The 23,899-nt window shown below is 37.2% G+C and overlaps 7 protein-coding genes across 7 annotated transcripts; 3 read left to right on the forward strand and 4 right to left on the reverse strand.

Annotated features, from left to right (window-relative positions):
• Positions 1-1,078: 1,078 nt before the first annotated feature.
• Positions 1,079-2,083, forward strand: MONOS_3644 (uncharacterized protein; the record flags this gene model as incomplete). Its single annotated transcript, XM_067873657.1, has 1 exon — positions 1,079-2,083. The coding sequence occupies one exon, from the start codon at positions 1,079-1,081 to the stop codon at positions 2,081-2,083; it is 1,005 nt and encodes a 334-aa protein (XP_067723677.1).
• Positions 2,084-2,270: 187 nt separating this feature from the next.
• On the forward strand, positions 2,271-8,618 carry MONOS_3643 (uncharacterized protein; the record flags this gene model as incomplete). The annotated part of the gene is made up of 1 exon (XM_067873656.1): positions 2,271-8,618. The coding sequence occupies one exon, from the start codon at positions 2,271-2,273 to the stop codon at positions 8,616-8,618; it is 6,348 nt and encodes a 2,115-aa protein (XP_067723678.1).
• Positions 8,619-9,030: 412 nt separating this feature from the next.
• On the reverse strand, positions 9,031-15,066 carry MONOS_3642 (uncharacterized protein). The gene is made up of 2 exons (XM_067873655.1): positions 14,916-15,066; positions 9,031-14,846 (listed from the first exon to the last, which is right to left on the reverse strand). Exons 1-2 carry the CDS (start codon positions 15,033-15,035, stop codon positions 10,008-10,010), a joined length of 4,959 nt encoding a protein of 1,652 aa, XP_067723679.1. The 5' UTR covers positions 15,036-15,066; the 3' UTR covers positions 9,031-10,007.
• Positions 15,067-16,141: 1,075 nt separating this feature from the next.
• On the forward strand, positions 16,142-16,831 carry MONOS_3641 (putative DDE superfamily endonuclease; the record flags this gene model as incomplete). Its single annotated transcript, XM_067873654.1, has 1 exon — positions 16,142-16,831. The coding sequence occupies one exon, from the start codon at positions 16,142-16,144 to the stop codon at positions 16,829-16,831; it is 690 nt and encodes a 229-aa protein (XP_067723680.1).
• Positions 16,832-19,130: 2,299 nt separating this feature from the next.
• Positions 19,131-20,527, reverse strand: MONOS_3640 (uncharacterized protein; the record flags this gene model as incomplete). The annotated part of the gene is made up of 3 exons (XM_067873653.1): positions 19,131-19,915; positions 20,067-20,164; positions 20,349-20,527. The coding sequence occupies 3 exons, from the start codon at positions 20,525-20,527 to the stop codon at positions 19,131-19,133; spliced, it is 1,062 nt and encodes a 353-aa protein (XP_067723681.1).
• Positions 20,528-21,228: 701 nt separating this feature from the next.
• Positions 21,229-21,966, reverse strand: MONOS_3639 (uncharacterized protein; the record flags this gene model as incomplete). Its single annotated transcript, XM_067873651.1, has 1 exon — positions 21,229-21,966. The coding sequence occupies one exon, from the start codon at positions 21,964-21,966 to the stop codon at positions 21,229-21,231; it is 738 nt and encodes a 245-aa protein (XP_067723682.1).
• A 659-nt stretch (positions 21,967-22,625) lies between these two features.
• On the reverse strand, positions 22,626-23,024 carry MONOS_3638 (uncharacterized protein; the record flags this gene model as incomplete). Its single annotated transcript, XM_067873650.1, has 1 exon — positions 22,626-23,024. The coding sequence occupies one exon, from the start codon at positions 23,022-23,024 to the stop codon at positions 22,626-22,628; it is 399 nt and encodes a 132-aa protein (XP_067723683.1).
• Positions 23,025-23,899: the final 875 nt, after the last annotated feature.

Below are 23,899 nucleotides of genomic sequence, written 5' to 3' on the forward strand. Positions count from 1 at the left end.
TTTCTTCCAAACAAGCTGGAGGATCTTCAACGAAATTCTGTCAGGTTTCAGTTTGCTCAACTCACTTTTCTTCATTCCAAACATATGAGCTTCCATTTCTATCTTCGCAGTTTGTCGAAAGCACATCACTCTCAGATTTATGTATCTCCAACATATCGATAAATGATGCACGCAAACAGTTTTTATATTTATCCCGATGCCGATACTTCACTCTGATGAGTGATTGTTCCTTTTCATCGGTCTGTGATGTCTTTGATGAGGGAATTGTTCCATCTCTTTCAAATCCATTTGCTTCTTTGATGGCCTCAAACACTTCTTTTGTTGGATGTTATCGGACAAGAAATGTTGAATGCACTGGGACTTCAGATAATAAGAAACAACCAGGGAGGCAAAGCATTACTGACAATGGACCGAATACATTCACTTGGTGTGAATGGAATGGTTCGAAAACAACAGGAACGAATGAAACGTGGGAAGATGACGATTCTAACGGTGGAGCGATTCGTATGTACAATCTAGGAAATGGAGAACTTTCTGTTACTCATTGTTCATTTAATGATTGTTATGCCCATTATCGAGGAGGTGGAATAATGTGCAATGCAATAAAATCGGTTGAGATTGAAAACAGTTTTTTTAATTCTTGTAATGCTCAAAGCCATGCTGGAGGGGGATTATACGCTTTCTTGATATCAACTTGTGTTCGGATCTGTGGATGCGAATTTCAGAATTGTCAAGCAAAAGAATGTGGAGGAGGGCTTTATCTTGGTGATTTCCAAGTTTCAGGAACAGGATGCATTGAAGACGAAAACGAAGGAGGTGAAATGGAATGCATCTTTGAGTGTAACTTTATTTCTTGTTTTGTGATAAAGAATTGGGAGGGGGTATGTATTGTGATAATGTTCCCGCTGCATTTAATATGAGAAGCATTCAATTTGTCTATTGCACAGCAGTAGGGACTGGTGGAGGATTTCATTTTTATATAAATCAAACAGAAGTGTTATATGGAACAAATATATGTTATTACCTATTCTTTCATGAATGCAAATGCAAAGCTGAACCTCCATATGGTCATGACATTATGTTTTATGATTATCAAAAAATCTATTTGAACTCAAGAAATCCGTTCTATGAAAGCTACACAACAAACACAGATGATCAGAGAGTGTGCTATGGATTTTGGTTCAGTGAAGTGGAATATCAGCACACTCAAAAGAAGTGGTGGCTTAAGGACAAGACAGTTTATGTCTCTGTGAATGGAAATGATTTGTATGAGCCGTGTGGGGCGAATGAATCAAATCCGTGCAAAACAGTGAAGAAGGCGTTTGAAATGTGTGAGGTGCAGATTAGCTTGGCAATCACACTGATGAAAGGGAATCATGTGAGTGAGGCAACAACAGTTGCGATTGGAACAAAGAAGATTTCAGTCATTGGGAAAGGGAGGGCGGAGAGTTCGATTGGAACAGGAGCCCTTTCATCAACCGGATCGCTGTTCAGCGTGTCAACAGGTCATCTTGGAATGAGTCATTTGAAAGTCGATTGTAACTCAAATATAAATCCTTCTTCGCCGAGCGTGGTTGTGGTGTCTGATGGAGGTGGGTCACTCTCGTTGGAGGATGTTGTGATCACCACGAGCAAAACAGGAAACGATGTGATGTCGTCGTCAGTGTTTGTGGTGGCGCTGTCACAGCTGTCGATGGTTGATGTGGAGATTAAAGATTTGAATGTATCAAAACCATTGTTCTCTGAGCCGGATCTATCTTCTTCTTCTTCTTCTTCATTGTCTTCATCTGCACTGTATCTGACAGCCACAGAATCAGGAGACAGCAAGCTGGCAAATGTGAAGGTGATGAATGTGAAGTTGACTGAAGGAGATGGGGTTGTTGTGTCAAGGAATGTGAAGGCTGGAGAGACATTTGAGGTCAAGAATATGACAATCGAAGATTGTGAGTGTGAGAATGGCAGTGGTGGTGGGATCAAAGTTGATTTGTTATCGCCAACAAGCAAGCTTCAAGTTGAAATATCAACAACTTTCAACAGATGCGCATGTGGTAAATATGGAGGAGGGATTGATGTATCTGTCTAACAACTCGATTGACTTTTCGATTGTGTCAGTTGACTTTTCAGGATGTTCAGCTTTATTGGGAGGGAATTATGTGCTTGTGAATGGGAGCAATTCAGCGAGCTGGGCAATAACAACAGAAAAGCTGAATGTACAACATGACAATTCAAAATACAATGAGATTGTGGGATTCGATCGGAGTGACTCGACAATGGGGCTGTTCCCACTGAATGTGTATTTGGATGAACATGAAGAATCAGCACATGTGGGGAAGGGGAAGGATGGGCTGGGCGGATACGACATGTGGTTCTGTGGGTTTGATTATTATCCGTGTGCCACCATCACGCATGCAGCGCAGGTGAGATATGCAGACACAAACAAGAAGATCGAATTGGATTCAGGATTTGAGCTTGTTGAGGCAGTTGGAATGACAGATGGCCAGGAATGGGAGATTTCATGTGTCACAAAAGGGACGGCAATCGAGGTGAAAGCACCAGAGCATTTTGAGTCATCTTGTCTGATTGAGGTTCAGAGCAAGTGTTCCATGAGAAACATCAAGTTGAATATTCCATCTGCTCTATCTGGCGCAACATCATCATCTCTGATCACATCCAACTCCACACTCCTCATACTCATTGACTGTTCTGTTGCTTGTTCCTCTGAGAATCCCATTGGATATTGCTTTGTGAATGTGATTGGTGGGAAAGTGAAAGTGGAGGGATTGGTGATCACAGAGACATTGAGATTTGGAGAACATTCAGTGATTGAGTTTGGTGAAGGGGTGGAATCTTTTGTGTTTTGTGGATGTGAGGTGAACAACATTGAGAAGAGAAGTGGAGATGGAGGATGGGTGAGTGGAGTGGTTGGGGCAGAGAGAGATGAGGGGAAGAATGGGATGATTGTGATTGAGTCGTGTGTTGTGAAGGGGTGCAGGTGTGTTGGTGGAAGAGGAGGAGGGATGAGTGTTGTTGTGAAAGGGGAAGGGAGTGTTGTTGTGAATGGGAGTTGTGTGATTGATGGGTGCGAGGCGAAGGGTTCAGTGGAGAGTTCAGGTGGGAAAAGTGAAGGGAGAGGGGGAGGGATGATGATTGTGATGGAGAGCAGGGATGGTTCAATGAAAATGGAATCGGGAAGAGAGGGTTTGTTTGTGTTTGGAGAGAATAACAAAGCTTCATATGGGAAGGATGTGTTTGTTGAATGTGGTGGAGGAGTGTTGTTGGAGTCAAAAGTGAATGGGAGCTCATTTTCATTTTTTGATTCAAGTGCGATTCCATCGGATGTGTTGAAGTTGTGTGGGAGTGAGGATGGGAGAGAAGGGGAAGTGATTCCGCTGTTTGTGTATTTATGTTCAATTGGATCGAAGTTGAGAGTTGATGGGAGAGGAGAGAGGGCACTGGATCAGAGCCATTGTGGGTTTGAGGAGTTTGGATGCTTGACGATTGACTATTGTGTGAGCAAGAGGGCGAACAGCACCATTCATGAAATCGAAGTTGCCTCTGAATCATCGATAAAAAATGAAATGAAAGTGGCTTCTTTTGAGGTGAGTTTGTGTGGGAAAGAAGAGGGGATAAAGGTGATTGTGAGAGATGAAGGATCAATGAATCAAAACTGGATGATCGAATGCACAAAATCATTTGAGATGGGAAATTTGTCATTTGTGTTGAATGAAGGGATGAACGGGAGGAGAAGTGCATTTATCTACTCCTCATCAGCAATCATCATTATCACCAGCTGTTTTGTCTCGTTTGCAAATAATGATATGATCGGATACAATGTGATTTGTATTGAGGGAGGAGGGTTGGTTGTGAATGGATTTGTGATGGAAGAGGGAATGACAGTGAATGGGAAATCACCAATAGTGGTCACAAATGGAGCTCAATTGGAGATGAATAACAGCCGAATGAGCGGAATGGAAGTTGTTGGTGGGAGCGGAGGAGGAGGATGTTTGAGTGTGGAGATGGGAATTAATGGAATTGTTAATATTGAAGAATCTAATTTGTCATCAGTGTGTTCAGGTGGAAGTGGGATGAAAGGAGGAGGGATGAAGATATCGGTGGGGAAGGGAGGGAGTTTGGAAATGAAAAATGTGAAATATTCTGGGTGTGAAGTGCCAAGAGGGGATGTTGAGGATGGAGGAAGAGGAATGGGAGGAGGGATGTTTGTAAAACTGCCAGATGAAATGGGAACATTTGTTATGGAAGGAATGATATTTGTTGGGTGCAATGCGTGGAAAGGGAAGAATGTGTTTGTGTCAGGATGGGATCTGAGAGAGATTGTGAGCGAGGAGCACTTGAAATGGGAGATAAAGGAAGAGGAGTTGGGATCATTGGATGAGCTGCGTGGATGGGAGAGGATGACAGCAGGAGAAGAAAATGTGATTCCACTGGTTGTGTATTTGTGGAGGAACTGGAGTGGGGATGGGTTTGTTTCAGTTGAGAATGGAGGAGACTTCAGTGGGTGTGGGTATTCAGAAGCACCATGCTCATCGATTGACTTCTTGATATCACTTCGATATCCAACACTTGGAGAAGGGGAGACACATATTGCTATTGTGGATTCTGGATTATTGAGCCATTCCATATCATTTTCATTTTCTTCTTCTTCTTCTTCTTCTTCAATTTCAGAGTCACCAAAAGTGGTGATTGAAGGGACAAAGAAAGGAACAAGTGTGACAATCAGTGATGAAGAAGAGAATGTTTCAAAAGATTCAATGATTTCATCGAATGTGAGTCTGTCATTTGTGAATGTGTCATTCACCAAGCCAGCCACCGCAACCCATCATGAAGTGTTGATTGAATCCTCTGGAACAAACACATTATTGTCTGTCTCTGATTGTTCATTTGGGCCAGGGAGAGGGGTGACAGAAAGTTTTGGATATTGTGTGATGAGAGTGAATGGGGGGAGTGTTGTGATTGAGAGGAGCTCTTTGAGTTTGATTTCAGAGTTGAAAGGGTTCATCACATTCAGTCCAAGTGCAGGTGAGGTGACTATTCAGAATGTGAACATTTCATTTGCTGGAGTGATTGCAAGAGGCCTGATTTCGATGATTGAAGAGGAAAATCAGATGAATGGAAATGAAAATACTCATTCAAATGGGAACAGGCCAGTTTTGAGAGTTGTTGGGTGTTTATTTACCAACATCACAAACGAATGGAATGGAGCGAGTGCCATTGATGTGGGATCATATGAGCATGGAGTGGAGTGTGTGATGGATGAGTGTTCGATGTCGAGTTGCAAGAGTGGTTTGAGCATTGAAGGAGGGGGAATGAGAGTGGTGCTGAAGAGTGGGGAATCGGTGTTGAAAGTGAATGGGAGTTCGTTTTCGATATGCAAGTGCTCGAGTGAGACAGGGTGTGGAGGAGGATTGTTTATTGATGGATTTGACCAGAATGTCAATTATGGAAATGAGAGTCAGATTCCGCCTCTGAATTTCAAGATCGTCAATGTCTTATTTTATGTAAACGAAGCATTTGTGGGGAAAGACATATTCGTCAGATGCTTCTCGATTGCTCATCAGATCAACGAAACACTGTTTGCACTGAACTACAACCAGGAATCATTGAACTCAAACAACTCCATCTGCGGGAGCGATTTAAAAGGGAATACCGATATGGATCTGATTCCGCTGATCACATATTATTATTCGGAACAGGTGTTTCTAAGTGCAATAGGGAGTGATAGCAGACGATGCGGGGCTCAGAGCTATCCATGCATGAGCATCAACTGTGGGGTTGATCACATCCAGGAAGGAGTGATGAATGCGATTCTGATTGACGGAGAAGGAGTTGTTTCGGGCGAATGTGTGATTTCAGATTTGAATGTGAACTCGTACAAAAAGTCTCAGGCGATTGTGAAATTGAAATCCAAGATTGAGAAATCGTTTGAAAAGGATTGCATCATGGAGTTTATAAATGAAAGCGCTGTGGAGAGATGCTCGTTCGAGTTTGAAGATACATTTGTGGCGACTCACAGCTACATAATGAAAGTGAAGAATGGATCAACAGAGATCCATAAATGTGAATTCTTCTCCTCTTCAACCGCAGTTGAGTTGCAGCTGAACAGTTCAGTTGTGAGCGTAGTAAGCGGAGAGCTGAGGATATTTAATTCAGCATTTAGGGATATTCATTCAATATCATCAGTATTTTTATTCAACAAAGTTTCGAATGTGACGCTGCTTGAAACGAGCATTTCAAATTTCAACTGCAAGGAGGATGTTGTGAGTGTTGGAGGAAAAGCGAATGTGGTAATGAAGATCATGATGATTGAGAATGTGACTCTACTTGATGGAGGGAGTGCTATTGGGATGGAACATGCTGAGCAAGAGGTGATTGTGCTAAACTGCTCGTTTGGAAAATGCGCGAATTCGAAGGATAAGGGAAGTGTGATGAAGATAAGACGATCCAAGGATGTGAAGGTTGAGATATGCGTGTTTGATGGAGAAAAAGAAATCGAGGTTATCAATGAAGAAAACAATAGAAGAGAGGGATTATGCAAATGGAATGGATCATTGGTTGATGTTGAGAAGAGCAACGTTGAGATGAGGGAAACAACAATCAGAAACAGCAAGGCAGGAGGATTTCATGTGAGCGGAGGGAATGTGAAAATAGAGAAAGTGGAATTTGAGAACAACAATCCTTTCATTGCAAAATATCCATCGCTTCGTCGAAATATCATATGTTCGGATTCTGCTTCGCTGACCATTTCGAGCTTGAAGGGAGGAGATGGGGTGATGCCCAATTCTTCGCTGTGGATTCTGGATGATGGATGCAGCCTGGAAGGGATGGCAGGAGAAAGGGAATCGCCCTTCTTCGTTCCCAAGCTGGAAGGGGCTTCGGCCAGCGAAAATGGAGGAGGAACAGAAATTCAATTCAAGGGAGCGCTTCTTCTGCCATGTGATTTGTCATTCCGACTGATTTTGTCAGCTGGAGATACAGACCTGATTGAGACATATCATTTTGAAGAAGATGGGTTTGTGAGTGAAGCGGAAGCAGTTGGGATGGTGCCTTCGAGAAATCTTTCGTCGATCCCAGATGAAACGGAGGTGTCTGTGATGATTGTGTATGGAAAGCGGTTGTCTGCAACTGATGCATTTGTTCTGAAGAACAGAAGCGAGCCCAAGGCAAATGGGGAGGAAAGGATTGTTGAAGGAGGAAAAGAAGGGAAATCTTATTGGTTGTTGATTGTTTGCATTGTGATTGTTGTAATACTGCTTGTGGTCATTATTGTTCTGGCTGTTCGATGGAAGAAGGTGAAGAATGAAGCTGAAGATCTGAGAGAGATTGTGAATGATAACATCAGAAAAGATCCGAAGGCATTTGAGATGGTGACTATGGAGATGTCGCCAGAGGAGCAGTGGAGGAGAGCAGAAAGGGAAGCAGAGAAGAAGAACGATGAGAGAATCAAGAAGAGGGTGTACGAGAAAAGCTTGGGACATTCGGAGTCATCAGAGCATTTATTGAGTGAGAGTGGTTCCACTGAATACATTTTGGGAAGAGATTCAGACAAGATTCCTGAATGGATGCTGGAGAAGGTTGATGAGAAAGAAGAAGAAGAGACAAGAAAGCGAACACCTTCACCTTCCATTTCGTCTATTTCATCCACTACAACAACTGACTCAGATTCAACATTTGTTCGAGGGGAAGATCTGTGTCCAACCACCTCATCGATGTCGAATCTGGTGGATGCAATGGCCTGCTCTTCACCACATGAGAAATTGATTGTGGATCTGAGGGATTCGCTGTTCATGCTGCTTCATGGGAGGAATGAGAAGAAGGAGATGGCGATAGGCACTCTGAAGGAAAGAGAGCAGACAGCTGCCCAGGTCTTGTTCTGGGTGGCCAATCTTGCGCTTCACTCATTTTCCGAGATGGACAACCCTCTTCAGTCACTTGTCAATCTGAGCCCACACATTGTGCTGTTCTCTGAGCATATGGTCATCTGCATTGTGATGCACTCCGACTTCTCTTCTGACGATGATTCGGATTCATCATCCATCTCCTCGTCAACTGTTGCGACATCTGCCAGTGATGAGGAGGAGGAGGAGGATGACTCTCTGCCCTCGTCTGCATTTGAGGATGAGGATGACAATTTCAAGAAGGAGTGCCTGAGGTGGAAGGCGCCAGAGCTGCAGATGAACAAGAAGATGGGGGCAACAGAGAAGTCGGTGGCATTCTCGGTCGGGATGATGCTGTGGGAGTGCCTGACGCTCCAGATCCCGTTCGGGGAGTATGAGGCAGAGGCAGCTGGGCAGAAGATTGTGAATGGAGAAGTGCCGAATGTGGGGCTGGTGAAGGACACACCATATTTGGAGTTTTGGAGGCTGTGTATCTCGTGGAATGAGGCAGACAGGCCTTCTCTGAGCGGGATGAAGCGAGAGCTGATTGGGCACTTTCCAGCTGGGGCAGTGATGGTGACGCAGACAGATGCAATCTGCGATTCTTTGCGAGACGAAGACGAAGAGGAAGAGGAAGAAGAGGAAGAAGAGGAAGAAGAGGAAGAAGATGGGATAAGCGAATCGATAAGCAAAGAAGAAGGGAGGAAAAGCCGAAAATACTTGTGATGATGGTCGTATTGGTTGGCATTCTTTTGAGAAGGGCTTTCTTTGCTTTCTTCTTTGAGTATTATTCGTTGAATGGGAAGTGGAGAGCAGGATGTGAATTATCCCAGTGAGTTCAGTCTGCTTTCCATTTTTCGACTTTCTTCGAATCAGAATCAAAATGTTTCAAAAACAATTTTTTATTTTTCTCATTTTGACTTTTGTTTTCAATTTTTTGTGGAAGTTGCGTGTATTTTATGGTGCTTTTAGCACCATTTTTTCGGTTAATAACAACATAAGGATAATTCTCACAAGATGAATTGCAATGAAACAGTTTCGGCATGATCCTAAGATGTTGTCATCCGCAAAACGCACTTATTCATAATTGTTTTATCTTTTTATCATATTTCAAGAACGAATATATTTGCGTTGTATGTCTGAAATGTGTTTTTTTCGAATTTAAAATGATACACAATTATTTGGAATATTTTGTTTTAAAGGTAATAATCAAAAAAAATTTCATATTAAAAATGAAGTTAAGTTCTTTGAAAAGGAGGAATAAAAAAATAATTAAAATGAACTTTTATTCGAAAAATGAATGGAAAAATTTATCGCAAATTTTTGTTAAACACAAACAAATGTGTTTTCAGATAAAAAAATAATGAATTCATTATCTGAGATAATTAAAGAGTTTCTTTTTGAAACCTAAAATGTTGAATCAACTGATTTTTTTATGTCATTTTTTGCATTCGTCTGATCTGATTATTTTCGAAAGAAATAAATCGTTCAATAACTCAAAAATTAACCAAAAAATTTTCTATTCACTTGAAATAAAAATATCTTTGTTCTCAAAAACAAAAGGCTTCCGAAAAATTGCAACAGTCTTTCATTTGCACATTTAATGCAATTATATTAGTGACAAATTTTCTTTAAGATCCAAAGATGAAGATATCTTCGGATTATACCAAATAAAATTCTTATTTGCATTTCTTCGAATGTATTTATTTCAACACATTTGTAAAAAAAAATTGTGAATATTGTGCTCCATGCAGATATTGGTTAGACTTCATTTGAAAATAACAATATGAAATCTACATCTCAAGAATGAAGTTAAAATCATCTACTTTTAAAAAGACAAATTTCAAATAAGAAAAAAAATCTCAAAAGAATTATTAAAAATAAAAAATGTTAAGCAACCATTAAAGTTTTAATTAATCTTTGAAATAAATGAGACTCATTTTATTAAACATACATGATTTAACAAAAAAAATAAAAAATAAACATTTAAAAAACGCCGCTAAACAGTAATCTCTTTAAACAACAGTTAAAGAAGTTTATTAAAAACAAATATTTAATCACAAAAGAGCAAATAGAGAAATTCTAATTTTATAAAGTTAAACGCCGTATGCACTATTAATTAGAGTTCTCAGTCAGCTTCATGTTTAAATAATCATCTTTCCTCGTTTTCTTTTTCTTTTGCCTCACAATGCAAACGACAGCAATAGCAACAGCCACACCAACAACAGCCACAGATCCAACAACAATACCTGCGATTGCACCTCCAGATAATCTCTTCTTCGCTGGCTTGTCTTCTTCTTTTGGTAATGGAGGCATCACGGGATATTTCACACATTTATCTTCCTTGTTTCTGTAATATCCATTCGCACAGCGAGCAAACGCACACTCACTTGTAAACTTCCCTTGCTTGCATGGATTTCCATAAACTGCATTTGCATCTTCACCGGGAACTGCGCACGATTCATTCACTTTCACCTGCCAATCATAGCAAACATCAAAATACTTCTTCACCTTCTCCACAAGAGAAATATAACTATCAGGATCCAATTGTACTTCAATACTGGGATAGAATGGATAGACCTCGTCTGGCTTTACGATTTTGTATTCGAGCTGTTCGTCTGATTTCTTCCAATCAAAGGAATAGCTTGTCATCATTGCAAAAGTCATTTGTGTTCCAGATCGAGGGAATTTTGAAGGCCAGCCTTCAATTGAATTAACTTCATCCCGATATACATCAATAGCTTCGGAAGATATAACATTTCCTGCTGCAAACGATGCAATATCATAATCAATATCTTTGTGCGTCAACTGACCTCCAATTCCGATTACCTTTGCCAATTGTGCCTCTTTCACATGTTTCAAGAATTGAGAGCACGTTGAGCCGCATTCACCATCTGTAATGAACATCAGGTCGTTTGGATCAAACAAATTCTTGCCATACAACGAAGAAGGAATGTTAGAGCCAATATATTCGTACAACAATCTATCAGAGTTAATTGCATAAGAGCCACTCCATGTTTGAGTGCGTTCTTTTCCTCCAATGTTTGTCTTCTTCTCGCTAGTTGGTAAGTTCGTAACATCATCGATAAAGTCCATAGTTTCATAGTCCGTAAATATCAGGTACTTTCTATCTGCCATCATTTTTGCTATGTAATCTGTTGCATTTGAACGGACATAGTTATAGCGCGGATTAATTGGATATTCCTCAGGGAACAAGAAATGAAACAGCTGTGCTCCCAGATAAATAATTCCACCACCGTTATTTCGCACATCAAACACCATCTTGTAATTGTTTTCTTTCGCTTCTTGCACAACTTTCACAAGAATATCCATGAACTTTACGAAATCTTCTTCAGTTTGTGGACTAAAGCTTCTGATGTGGCAGTATCCGATTTTCCATTCAGGAATAGCAACTGCATGAATACTGCCAAGTAAAGTACCAATTTCTTTCACCTCAACCTCATTTGCTAAATGTGATTGTTCCATTTTCGATTTGCCAGCCATTCTCAGGTTTTCTTTCTCGATCATTCTCTGCAGCGACTGCACAGCAGGAGGGAGAAGTTGTTGAAGCGGCTGATGCAAAATGCGATCCTTTGCAATCAACTCGCGAAGGGGCTTATTTTCCATAAACTTCTCGAAAGCCTTCACGAATTGAGTGTTGTTTGCGTATTCTTCTCTTATTTTTTGGATCCTTTCCTCATCTTGTTTCTTCAGTTGATCTTTGCTCATTTGAACAAGCGATTTGTATTCTTCAATTAATTTTTCCTGTGGCATCTTTGTAGATTGGATCAAACGCTGAAGTTGTTGACGTTCTTCATTATTTGTCGCTTTCCATTCTGCTTCATCATTTGATGCAGAACCGTCCGCCTTGCAATAATCGCCATATAACATCTGAGACCCTGTAATATTTGATGTTGAGACTCCATACCAATACAGCGGAATTGTCTCTGTTCCTCCATCCTCTGTTTTCAGTGTAACATTCACACTCACATCAACAATTGTATTGTATGTAGGAGAGCGAATAAAAAACATCTGATCCAATCCATAATTCAGCCGGGCTGCTGGTGTTCGAGATAATGGTACGTTTTCATCGCACCACCGAGCAATGGTCACTTCTGGTTTCTCATTCTCCACTTCATTGAAATCACTCATTGTAATTTTTGTAACGATTCTGTCTTTGAAGCTTCTTCCTATATCATTGACATAATAATTAGTCACAAAAGGCAACATTTCCGCCAATTTTACTGTTATTTCTTCTGGCTTTGAAGGATCTGAAACCTCAAATTTGAAACTGTATGGCAACATAAAAGCAAATGGCTGAGAACATGGGAAATGGTAAATCGTATGAGCATCCTTCAATTTCGCGAAAGCTTTTCCAATTGCATTGTGGAAATCCAACCCAGATGAAAATTCTGCTTCCTCTATTTTGTCCAGTTCTCCAAGAATGTCATATTTATTGTTCTCAAAGGGTTTTGGTGGATCAGCTGTCGTGTCTCTGTAGGCATACACTGATAAATATTCTCTAAGTGTTTTTAATGTCTTGGTTGCCTCAGTCTTGTCGTATGGAAGCTGCTTCAAACAATCTATGATGCGATCAGCGCGCCCAGGCACCATTTGGGGAAATACACATACAGTTGGATCTTCTTGGTATTTTGCAGGCCCCATCGATGGTCTCTTCTGGCAGTTACCATCTTTATCCGCATAGAATCCTCGCTCGCAACGAGAAAATTTGCACTGATCTTTATCGAATTTTCCTCCAACGCATGGATTTCCATAAACTTCATGCTTATTATTGGCTGGGATCTGACATGCATAGTTGTCTTTGACTTCCCAATCGTAGCACTTATCAAAAATTGGCTTGATTTGTGTAACAGTATCAACAATCCCTTCAACACTAAAACTATTAACCAAATCTGCATAAATTGGAATAATTTCGTCCGGTTGAACAATCTTGAACTCTGGCTCTTCATCTGGAGTGCTCCAGTCAAAGCTGTATGCAGTTGAAAGTGTCATTCTGATGTCTGAAGTTAAACGAGGCAATTTTCCTGGATACGGAAATACATTCTCATTCGTTAAATTCTTAAATTCAGCTTTTCCGTTCATTGCTTCGCTTTTTGGTCGCAGTTGTTCGACGAAATCAGATCCTATTGCATTTCCGCTGTTAAACGAAGCAATGTCAAATGGAACGGTGCTTCCTGAAAGCGAGCCTCCCAATCCAACAACTCTTCCCAGGTTCTTCTCCTTCAACCGTTTTAAGAATTGAGAGCACGCCGATCCGCAAGTCCCGTCAGTCACAAACAGAACGTCGCTCGGAGCGAACATCCTCACATTTCTGAATGGCAATGGCACAATCAACATGAGTTGCTGAACAAGCCGATCTGTGTCAGCCACATATTTATAGACCCAGTCCTGTGAACGTTGCTTTCCATCATTTCCTGTAATGGTAACTGTAGTCTTTGGCATTGCCCACTCATCATCAATTATCTTTTGCGTGATTGGTTCGGTCAAATATGCAAAAGGTGGCTGTTCAACCGTTTTTAAGTAAGCTTTTGACAGCTCAGAGGCTACAACAGAGCGGGTCGGATAAATCGGATATTCCTCTGGAAACAACAAAGCAAAAAGCCAATCAGACAGCAAAATTAGTCCACCAGCATTTGTGCGCAGATCGACAACAAGCTTAAATCCATGTGCTTTTGCGTATGTGATCCCTTCAACAATGCATGACAGCCATTCTGATGCCTCGGCATTCGTGCTGGGTGAAAACGTTCCAATAAAAAGATAGCCAAGTTTGTACTCTTCGATCGCAGCAGCAAATACTCTTGTGGCTTTCTTTATAACTTTCAGTTGAGGTTTTTCGTTATTTGAGTAGCGCAAATTTGTAAAAGAATCACCATTTTTCTTCATCTTTCGAATTTTTTCTTCAACTTTCTCTTTGAATGTTTGTTTTTGATTGTCATTTTGAGAAATCTCATTTCTCGAGGCAAATTGCTTTGAAATTATTTTATCTACTCGATCGAATATTTCTTTCTCGATTGGAAGTCGCAATCTTTCGTTTATGGGAATATTTCCTGAATTTTGACTGAGAGCTTTCTTCAACTCTGGCGATTTCCATATACCTTCATATATTTGTTGAAATAATGGATCATCCTTATGTGCATCCATCACCGACCGGAAGTGTTTCTCATCTTCCTCAAAAAGAGGCGTCTTTGCACTTGCTTGTTTAGAAGTGTTGCTTCTTTGCATTTTTTCCTTCAGAGGACAAATCTTTGTTAGCATTTCATCAACATCTGTAACATTTGCCAAAGAATATGCATAAAATGGTACGTCAACCTTCTGTTCACCTTCTGCTGTTTTTACAGTCACACCAATGTTTCCATTTGGAATTGGAAATGCAACCAAAGATCTTTGAAAAAATACTTCTTCTGTAATTGAAAAAGCCAATTTTGCTGCAGAAGTTCTGGAATGTATTGAATATTTATCTGCCCACTTAGCAATTGCCACTTCAGGCTTTTCGTTTCCGGAACCTTCCAAATCTGGAAGATCCAAACGAACAACTTCCTTATCAATAATATTAACTCCTCCTTCCTTTATGAACTTATTTGTTGCATCTCCCAAAATTGAACCTGCAACCTTTACTACAATTTCTTTTGGCTTTGAAGGATCAGGAACTTCAAAAACGAATCTGAAAGGGAAAATAAATGTGAATAATGTGGAGCACGGGAAAACATAATTTGTATGAGCATCTTCGAGTTTATTAAATGCTCTCGAAATAGCAAGATGATACTCCAATCCATTTTTATATTCTGTATTTTCAATTTTGTCCAACTCTGTAACAATATCAAATCCAGAAAATGGCTCAGGAGGATTTACCATTGTATCACGATAAGCATAGCTGTCAATGTAACTTCTTACTGTCTTCATTGTTTCAAGAGTTTCTCCTTCTCCTTTTTTGTACTTAATTGATGAAAAGAAATCGAAATAATTAAAAGTATTATAAAAATACAAGAAAAAATTTCTTCAAACTGGCAAATGCTTCAAGCATTGAGCAATGCGATCTTTATCGTATAATCCCCCAAATTTAAATGTGCAATCGTCGTCCGCTACAAAGGCACTTATTAAAATTGCTATTCCAACAACAAACATTTTTATTTGAGAAATTTTTGATCTTTGCCATAAGCATTTGTTCCCACCCTTAACTTCTTTAATCCAAATGATTACAGAAAAGATTTTTTTCATAATGAATTTTTGAAATTCGATGGTTTGAAAAAGTTCATATAATAGCGTGCAAATTTTTCCGTATACAAATAAAAGAAAAAAATAAATGTGAATAAATTTTTTGATATTTGTTTATTTCGTGATGAAGAAATTGATTCACACAAAAATTAAAAAAGATAGTGTTTTCTCCACAACAGTTTGATAAATTGTTTAAAACATTTCATGAATGTTTTATCTTCTTGTTTCTGACACGCACAAAACACTTATGTTTTCGTTTGATTGTCAAAGAAAATCTATTCTGTGATCATGGTGATTTCGGAGAAATAACGATCTTTATTTCTCCAATTTGACAATGATTATTATCACTTTTTTGATAACAACTCTTCTTATATGGGAAAAAATATTAATTTTTTACAGTGTTTTCCAGAAAAAAATGAAACATATGGTATATAAAAAAAAATAATATTTTCTTGGTGCTTGAAAACTGTTGAATTCAGTTTTTTTCTTGAAACTTTCTGTTTTTTTTAAAATTTCTGATTTGTGTGATTATTTTTCTAAAAAGCTGTGACTGTTTAATTATCAGTTGGCACTGAACGTCAAGCTTTTTTATCAGTTTTCAAAACAAACACTTTCAACTGTTTTGAAGAATAAAAATTAACATGCAATTTCTGTTTTCAAAAATCATCTGTAATTGAGGGGAATGTTTCAATGTTCATTTCAAAAACAAATCAAAAATTGAGGTATTAACTAAAACCTGAAATTCAATCAGTTGCAAGTTTTCAAAAATTATTGCACGTTTTTAAATCAACATCATATTCGTTAGTGAAACGAAATCCAGATCTTAAAACGTCCATTACTTATAACGTTGAAATTCAACGTATATCGGTATCAAACAAGCAGTCTCTTCAAAATTTCTTCTCTCTTCTGCAATCGCTTCATGACACTCACAAGAACTCTTCTTCTCCATCTTCAACACCGATGAACCCTGTTAAGGTTTTCCGATCCCACAAACCAACAAGCCGTTCATTTTTCAGATGTTCCAGTCGGGTTTTTCAAAAGCTCCAAACAACATGCCAAACTCTATTCTTGTGGTTGCAGTTGCAGCTGATGGTTATTTTTTGCCAAGCCTTAATCTTTGGCCATCAAAAAAACAACAACAAGAAATGAAGGTCTTACTCAGCCTTCAGCTTCATCCCTGGGAAGACAATGATGGATGGATGACTGATGCATTGTTTGCTCGCTATGCTCAAGAGATACTACTGCCTGGAATTGTCCAAAGAAGAAAATTGCTGGATATGAATGAAGATAGATGCTTGCTTCTTTTGGATTCTCATCCTTCAAGAGCACAGCCAGATCTGTGGCAAAATTTTGCATACAAATCAATTGACGTAGTTTCATTTATTCCACACAGCACTCATCTAACACAACCACTTGACCGCGGAGTTTTTGCTGTGTTGAAAAGATATTTCAACTCAAACTGTGTTGTTCCATCTTCTTCTTCGATCGCACTCAGACGAAAAGCAGTTGCAAATGCCTTGCCACAGGCTTTGCAAACTGCATTGCTACCTTCAACAATTCACTCTGCATTTGAAAAGAGCGCCGTGTTGTCTGGGCAGTCCAATTCTGTATTGGTGAAGTTACCTGACATTCCTTCAGTTCAGCTGAAAAAAATCCCATCGTTTCAATTTCCATGGAAAAAATATTTCCGACCAAGCATTCTATGATAAATGGAAAGAATACAAAAAGATGAAAGATGAAAAGAAAATTGATGAATATGCTGAAGAAATTATTGAAAAGGATTTGTTTTCTGAAGAGAAGCTGAAAAAAAAAAATTAAGCAAATCCAAAGTTTTTAAAGATGGGTGATTATTTTTGGAATTGTATTTATTCTTTAACAATTTGCGATCCAAAAATTTCTTTTGAATGAAAAACAATGAATACTGATAAGTGAACAGTCATATGCAAGACTTCTTAATTTTTATTTCATATTATGCATTAACTTTTGAAATAGTTGCGATTATTGAAACACTTTAATGATAAATTGCTTCTCAAAGGCAAACAATCTTTGAATAATTAATACCCCGAAAAAAGTTATGATTTCAAAAATTATTACCCAGATGATGATTAAGAATATGATAATGAACGAAGAAATCATCAGAAAAATAACTAAAAGAAAATTAATGAAATATTTTTACTATTTATTGTAAAATTTTTTGTAAAAAAAAAACAAGTGATTTGTGAAAGAGAAATTCTTTTACAGTTTGTGCAAAAAATACCGGACATCGCAAAAAACACCGGACAAGATCGATTTCTCAATAACTGCAACAGGAAAAATTCTGACAACTTTCCTCAAAATACATCACATCAATGCAAACTCAACAGATACACGAGACTTTCAAAATAGCTTCATTTGTCCTCAGAGAAAATTATTATTGAAATCTCGGAGTAATAAGATAATGAGTTTCTCCGAGATTTCGATATATATTTTTTCTGTATTCAAGCGAAGCTGTACAGAAAGTCCCGTGTATCAAACGAGTTTGCATTGATGAGATATATAATTAGGAAAATTAACAGAATTTTTCCTCTTACAGTTTTTGAGAAATCGATCTTGTCCGGTATTTTTTGCAGATACTGTATATATCAGAAGATAAGAAATAACAAAAAATCACACTTATTGGAAAATATTAACATTTTCATGAAAATGCGAAATAATTGGACAAACATTTCTGTTTGAAATTTGTTCCAAAAAAAAAAAGAGAGAGAGAGAGAGAGACAGAAAATATTGGTTATTCTTTTTGAAAAGTCGCAAATAATTGATATCTGAGTTAAAGAAAAATGAACACTATTTGATCATTTTTTGCAGTTTATTCATCAAACTTCAATGCAATTGAAACATTTTCACATCAAGCACCTATGTATATTTTGATTTCAAAGAAATCAAGTTAGATGAAGAAACTGCAAAAAATGATAAAATAAGGAACAGTTTTATGAAATCTCGATATAAAGCTATTGTGACTAATCAAAAAGAATGACCCATTTATTTGCAAATAATGACCTCTTTCTCTCTCTCTTTCTCTTTTTCTTTCTTTCTTTCTCTCTCTCTCTCTCTCTCTCTCTCTCTACTTTTTTTTTTTTTTTTCCTTCAAATATGCATAAAATTCAAAAACGGATAATTCAATTATTATTATTATTTTCAAGAAAGAAGAAGAAGGAAAAAAAAAAATTAAACAATAACTTTCAATTTACATTATCGAAATAATATTTTTGTAATCGGTTAATTATCCATCTTTAGAAGGAATTATAATTTGTTTTTCGATCAATCTTTTCAAGGGTTTATTTCGTTCATCTGTTCTTTATTAAACATGCGTGTAATTATCAACCAGAATTTCAGATATTTGATTAACATTAACAAATTTTCAATGTGAAATCTGGTCAAAAACCGTGATTATATTTTCTTTGAAGTTGCTTAGTCAAAATTCAATTCCATTTCTACACCTTTTTGCAACGATGAAATGAAAAACGATTAATTTAAATCAAATTCTTGAAGATAAATGAAAACAAAATTTTATTTACTCTGGATTAATAATGTCAACGAAAATATCCTTAAAAAAATTTAACAATAATAAAACATATTGAACAAACCAAAAAGCAATTTCTAAACAGTAAAAATTAACAAATAGCAAACACAAAAAATACATAAAATTTCTGTAAAGGTACATAAATAAATAGAAAATAAAAATGACAAGTTCCTTATTACCATTTTTTCAAATCCAAATATTGAAAAACAGTAAAAAGTAATAATTCCTCGAACTAAAAAAAAAAAAAAAAAAAAAAAAAAAAAAAAAAAAAAAAAAACTCTTCAATACATAAATATTTCTATAAAGTTTTTTACTCAATTTTGTAATACGTTTTCAACCATCTACATTTACATAATTCTCGTAAATTTGCTTGATAACAAATTGTAAAATTATTCTAATAACAGCTTCATTGATTTTTCAAACAGCATCATTTATTCACAGAACATTTAATCAATTCCAGTTGTTAAATGTTCCTCCATCATTGCCTTTATTTCTTCAATGAATTCCTTATTTGATGCTGTTTTCTGACTTTTCTTTAATGAGTCGCGGAAAATAGTTGTGAGTTCTTTTTGCACTTTTCGTCTGCATGGGCAATTGATATTCATGAGTGTTTGAAAAACAGGAAGTACGTTTCCAAAATATCCCAAATAAACAAATGTTCCACCAAGAAGTGTGAGGAGCATTGCATAGGTAACTTTCATCGTGTGGCGTATAAGAGCAACTGTTTTGTCCAGTTTTTGTTGAACTTTTACTCCAACCCCGAAACTTTTGTGCAATTCTTTATTATTTGCATATGAGCCTGCATCAAATGTTATGCGATTAACCAAATGGCCCTTTGAAACAGTGGCAACTGTGTTATTTTCATTTCGATAGATTGACTGGATTAATTCTATCGTTGCTATCGTTGGATTCGACCCGCTCAGAATGAAATATTCATCTCCAACAAAAATCGCTTCGATAGATGAGAATGCTGTATCTGGTCCAAATGTCAGGTTATGCTGCGCTGGTACAGTCGAATCTGCAGATGCAAACACTTTCACAGCTCTGCACGAAGCATCTTTTTCCCTTGAGTGCATTCCGAAAAACCGTTCCTTAGAATCATCCACGGGTAATTCCACTTCATTGGCTTCGAGAATGATTTTGCAATTATGTGTAGCAGTAAAATAACGATTGGCAGATAGAAACTGAATGCATGTTGAATTAATTGTGAGTTTTTCTGGGGGATACTGACCTAAACAATTCAAAGAAATTCAGTAAATGGAAAAGCAAAAATGAATAAAGCAAGAAATTTAATAAAATAAATATTCATATTCACAAAAAATATGATAAAACAATATTAACGAAAATATTACTTTAAATGATTTAATTATATTTTTGCAAACCATAATAATCAAAATAATATCTTCCGAATCCCAGCAAATCAGAGCACTTTCCTGACAGCTCATACGTGGAATTATCTGGTGGACCAACACATTCACCGCTATAATCCATCAAAGTTATTTCAATCAAAACTTTTCTATTTTTATAAGTTTGAATATTCGCCTCCTTCTCCATTGACACATCAACCATTGATTTCGTTTCGTTTGTATTCAAAAATAAAAACGTTAATATCACAAGGAGAGCTGCGCCACAAACAAAAGAAATTGCCACAATCGAAACAAAACCTCCAAATGTTGTTTTTTTTAATGTACTTGATTGTGGTATGAGTTTCTGGATCAAGTGCATCAACATATTTATCAGAATAACTGTCAAGCTTGTAAACAAACGATCTTGTTGGTAAAAAGAGAAGCAGCAGAGCCACAACAACACCAATAATAGTAAAGCCTGCATATGGCCCAACCATAAAAAAGTTTTCTGTTTGAACAGGTGAGCGAAATGGTAAAGGTTGAACAGTCTTCGAAGGATCAGCAGTTGGTTTTGTGTTGTTAGACGTTGCAGAACCAACTGGGCAATATTGATCTTCCTTTCAAAATATCATATCTGTTACACCTGAAGAGTCTGTGTATCTGCCTTCCATTGAAACAACACATCCGTAATCTGTCGTTCCAACTCTACTTCCATATGTACAGGGCTGGCAGGTGTGACATTTCTTTTCTCCACATTCGTTTGTGTACGAACCTATTGGACAATCGACACATTCTCTGTTTTTAGTTTCGTATGAGCCTGGGGAGCAAGGAATCAAGTCTTCATGGAGATTGATAATTCGAAAGAAATCCACAGCTGAACACATAACTGTTCTTCCATTGCTTATTTTCCTTCCACCAAAACAAACAACACTTCAATGATAAACAGTGCATCCAGCTTCAACAATATCAAGATGCATTTCATTTTTTAGTCCTTCACCATTGTCTTCTATGATCGTCGCATTTCCTAATTGGTCAAATTCTATAACCTTAAATGAATCTTGGGCTTTCTCTCTCTTTCTTCCTCCAAACATCAGCACTTTATTGTCCAACGGTAAAGCAGCGCCATCAAAAATATTATACATTTTGGTTTTGTCGTCATTTGCATAAATACTTGTATTTGTCTCCAATGCATCAGGTTTTAAGTTATTCTGAATGAAGTCTTCATTTTGGAATTATTATTCTTTCCTGTTTCCTTTAATTTATCATCCCTTCTTATATCTTGAATCAATTCATAACCAGTAAGAACTCGAGATCCAACATTTCCACCAACCACTACCAAAGTCGGAAGCAACGTTTTGTTGTCGTTTCTAATTGAAAGGCTAACGTTTGTTATCTGGCTAACCTCTGGTATTATTGACGCATCATTTGCATTTTTGCTTTCATTCCTCAAAAGAGTGGCTGAAATGTTATCGTTCTCAAAAATTATATCATTTTTAGAAATAATTCCCATCGAATTGCGATGCTCAATCAAATCTAGGTCTACCATATCCATTGCAAGAGTAGAACTTCTAAATGTCCCTGCGCATTCAACATTTTTTATCCAACCATCCATCGCAAAATCAAACACAAAACACGTTTCACTGAAATCTCCACTTTTCATTTCCCCTCCGACTGTGTATAAATAATTTGTGATCAGAGAAATGGATGCTCCATATACAGGATCAGGTTTCGCCATTGAATCTTTCCCAAGTCGCTTCCACGAAAAGTCGAAAAAAGAAAATTCCCACAATTCTAATGATGATTCCACTTTTCCTGTTTGAGGATTTAACCCCAAACCACCAAATAATAATAAACGCCCATTATCAATAAAATACGAAGCAAGTTCTCTTGCAGGAGGATTCTCTGACCACCACACTGGAGTAACCAGCACCCACATTTTGCTTTCAAGTTCAAAAAAATGCGAATCATCAAAAATTTCACCTGAAATTGGATTGCGCTATCCACATACAAAAAAAGCATCGTTGTATGAGCCAACAATTGGATTAACACGAGGTAATGGTGTGAAGTCGTTCACCTTCAACAAAAGCTGAAAAGGAGAATATGCATTTGTTGGCGATGAAATAGGATCAAATAAACGTTTGGAATTTGATTCATTTAATTCAATGCTCATCCATGTGTGTGGTTGTGCGGATGAAAATGATGAAGAAACATCAGAATTCACAATTTTAGAAGAAATAAAAAATGTTTCCAAGCCATTATAATTGCAAATATTCCTTCTGAATTCCCTTCTTCGCTCGTTTGAATCTTGCGAATATGTGTTTGCGCTTGCTTGTTCAAAAGATATATCTTCTTTCATAACGGTAATAAAATCTGAATATGCAAAATTGTCCATTCTTCCTCCAAAAACAAAAAGGCTTCCTTCACTATCCGTGACACATCCGCAATTTCCGCGTTGTAACGAATAGCGCTTCTCTTGTTTGTGAAAAATTCTATTTCTTTGAATATAACCTTCTTTTGATCATCACTATTTCCTTCAGCTTGAGTGAAATCTTGAATAAGCAATGAATTTGATAAATCTAATAAGCTGTTAGCTGGTCATCCGCCAAACATTAATGATTGCACTTTGTTTGATCCAATGAATGTGGCGTGCCCAAAATTAGAACGAGAATCTGGCATGTAACTTTCGTTTCCATTTACATCTGCTATTTTCATAGCTTCCCAAGACCAAGAAGAAGATGCATCAACCTTCACCCAGAATATTTTGAGTTTTGTAACAAATTCTTCACTTGCATCTCCTCCATATACAATGGCATATCCATTTGAAACTAACATGCCAGCACCACCACAAGGTTCAGGACCAACTCCTCCAGTTTCAATCTCCAATTCTTTCCACTGATTACTTTGGATGTCAAACTCCCAAAGATCATTTCGAAACCCAGATTCACTGATCCCTCCAAAAATATATAGTTTGTCTCCATCTGATGCGTATGCCATTGAATGTCTTGCTTTTGGAATTGTTTCACCTTCAAAAACTTCCTTCCACTCTTTTGACGTCAAAACAAATGCCCAAAGTGCATCTGAAAACTCTAAATTCTTCTGCCCACCCAAAATGAAAATTATGTTTCCAACTTTGAATTGTGCAAAAAAATTCACCAATGGCTTTCTGTTCTCCTCTGGTTGTTGCAAAAGGGTAACGTGAAGAGGATTTATAGTTACAATGAAAGCATCGGAAAGTATCTCATTGTTGATGTTTGTTCCTCCATAAATGAATAATGAAGGATTTCCATTTCCAGAAAAAAATTGAACAAGAGGTGAATAACGAAAGTTTATTTGAGATCCTGTTGGTGGAAATGCTGCTACAGATTTTTCGATTTATCTTTTTGTTGTGCAATTAAAAATTCTGAAACAAAATAACAGCAAAATAAAACAAAGCATGAAACGCTTTTCAAATATTTTTTGATTTTCTGATCAAGTCAAAAAAAAATTAGTTCAAATATATTAAACCAGGAATATGTTGATTCCTAAATTAATGAAAATTGGTGGTCATAAATATGAAAATTACATGTCAACAATATATTCATTGTTCGCAATAAAAGTTTTTTTTGTTATCTTCCTTTTTTAATTATTCACAAAAAATAAATAAAATTAAAAAAAATCTCTTTCCATTTATTTCATGAGTTTATGCGTGTAACAGTTTGATGTTCTTATAAATGTTCACAATATACATTTGAAACTGTTTCATTGCAATTCATCTTGTGAGAATTATCCTTATGTTGTTATTAACAGAAAAAATGGTGATGCTAAAAGCACCATAAAATACACGCAACTTCCACAAAAAATTGAAAACAAAAGTCAAAATGAGAAAAATA

The sequence above is a fragment of the Monocercomonoides exilis genome (assembly GCF_001643675.1).
Source record: "Monocercomonoides exilis strain PA203 chromosome Unknown scaffold36-1065637, whole genome shotgun sequence".
Lineage (NCBI taxonomy): Eukaryota > Preaxostyla > Oxymonadida > Polymastigidae > Monocercomonoides > Monocercomonoides exilis.

Coding starts and splice junctions, on each gene's coding strand:
- MONOS_3642 (XM_067873655.1), bottom strand. CDS start 15,035: ATGTTTGTTGTTGGAATAGCAATTTTAATAAGTGCCTTTGTAGCGGAC. Junction 14,847..14,915: donor AATGCTTGAAGCATTTGCCA/GTTTGAAGAAAT, acceptor TCATCAATTAAG/TACAAAAAAGGAGAAGGAGA.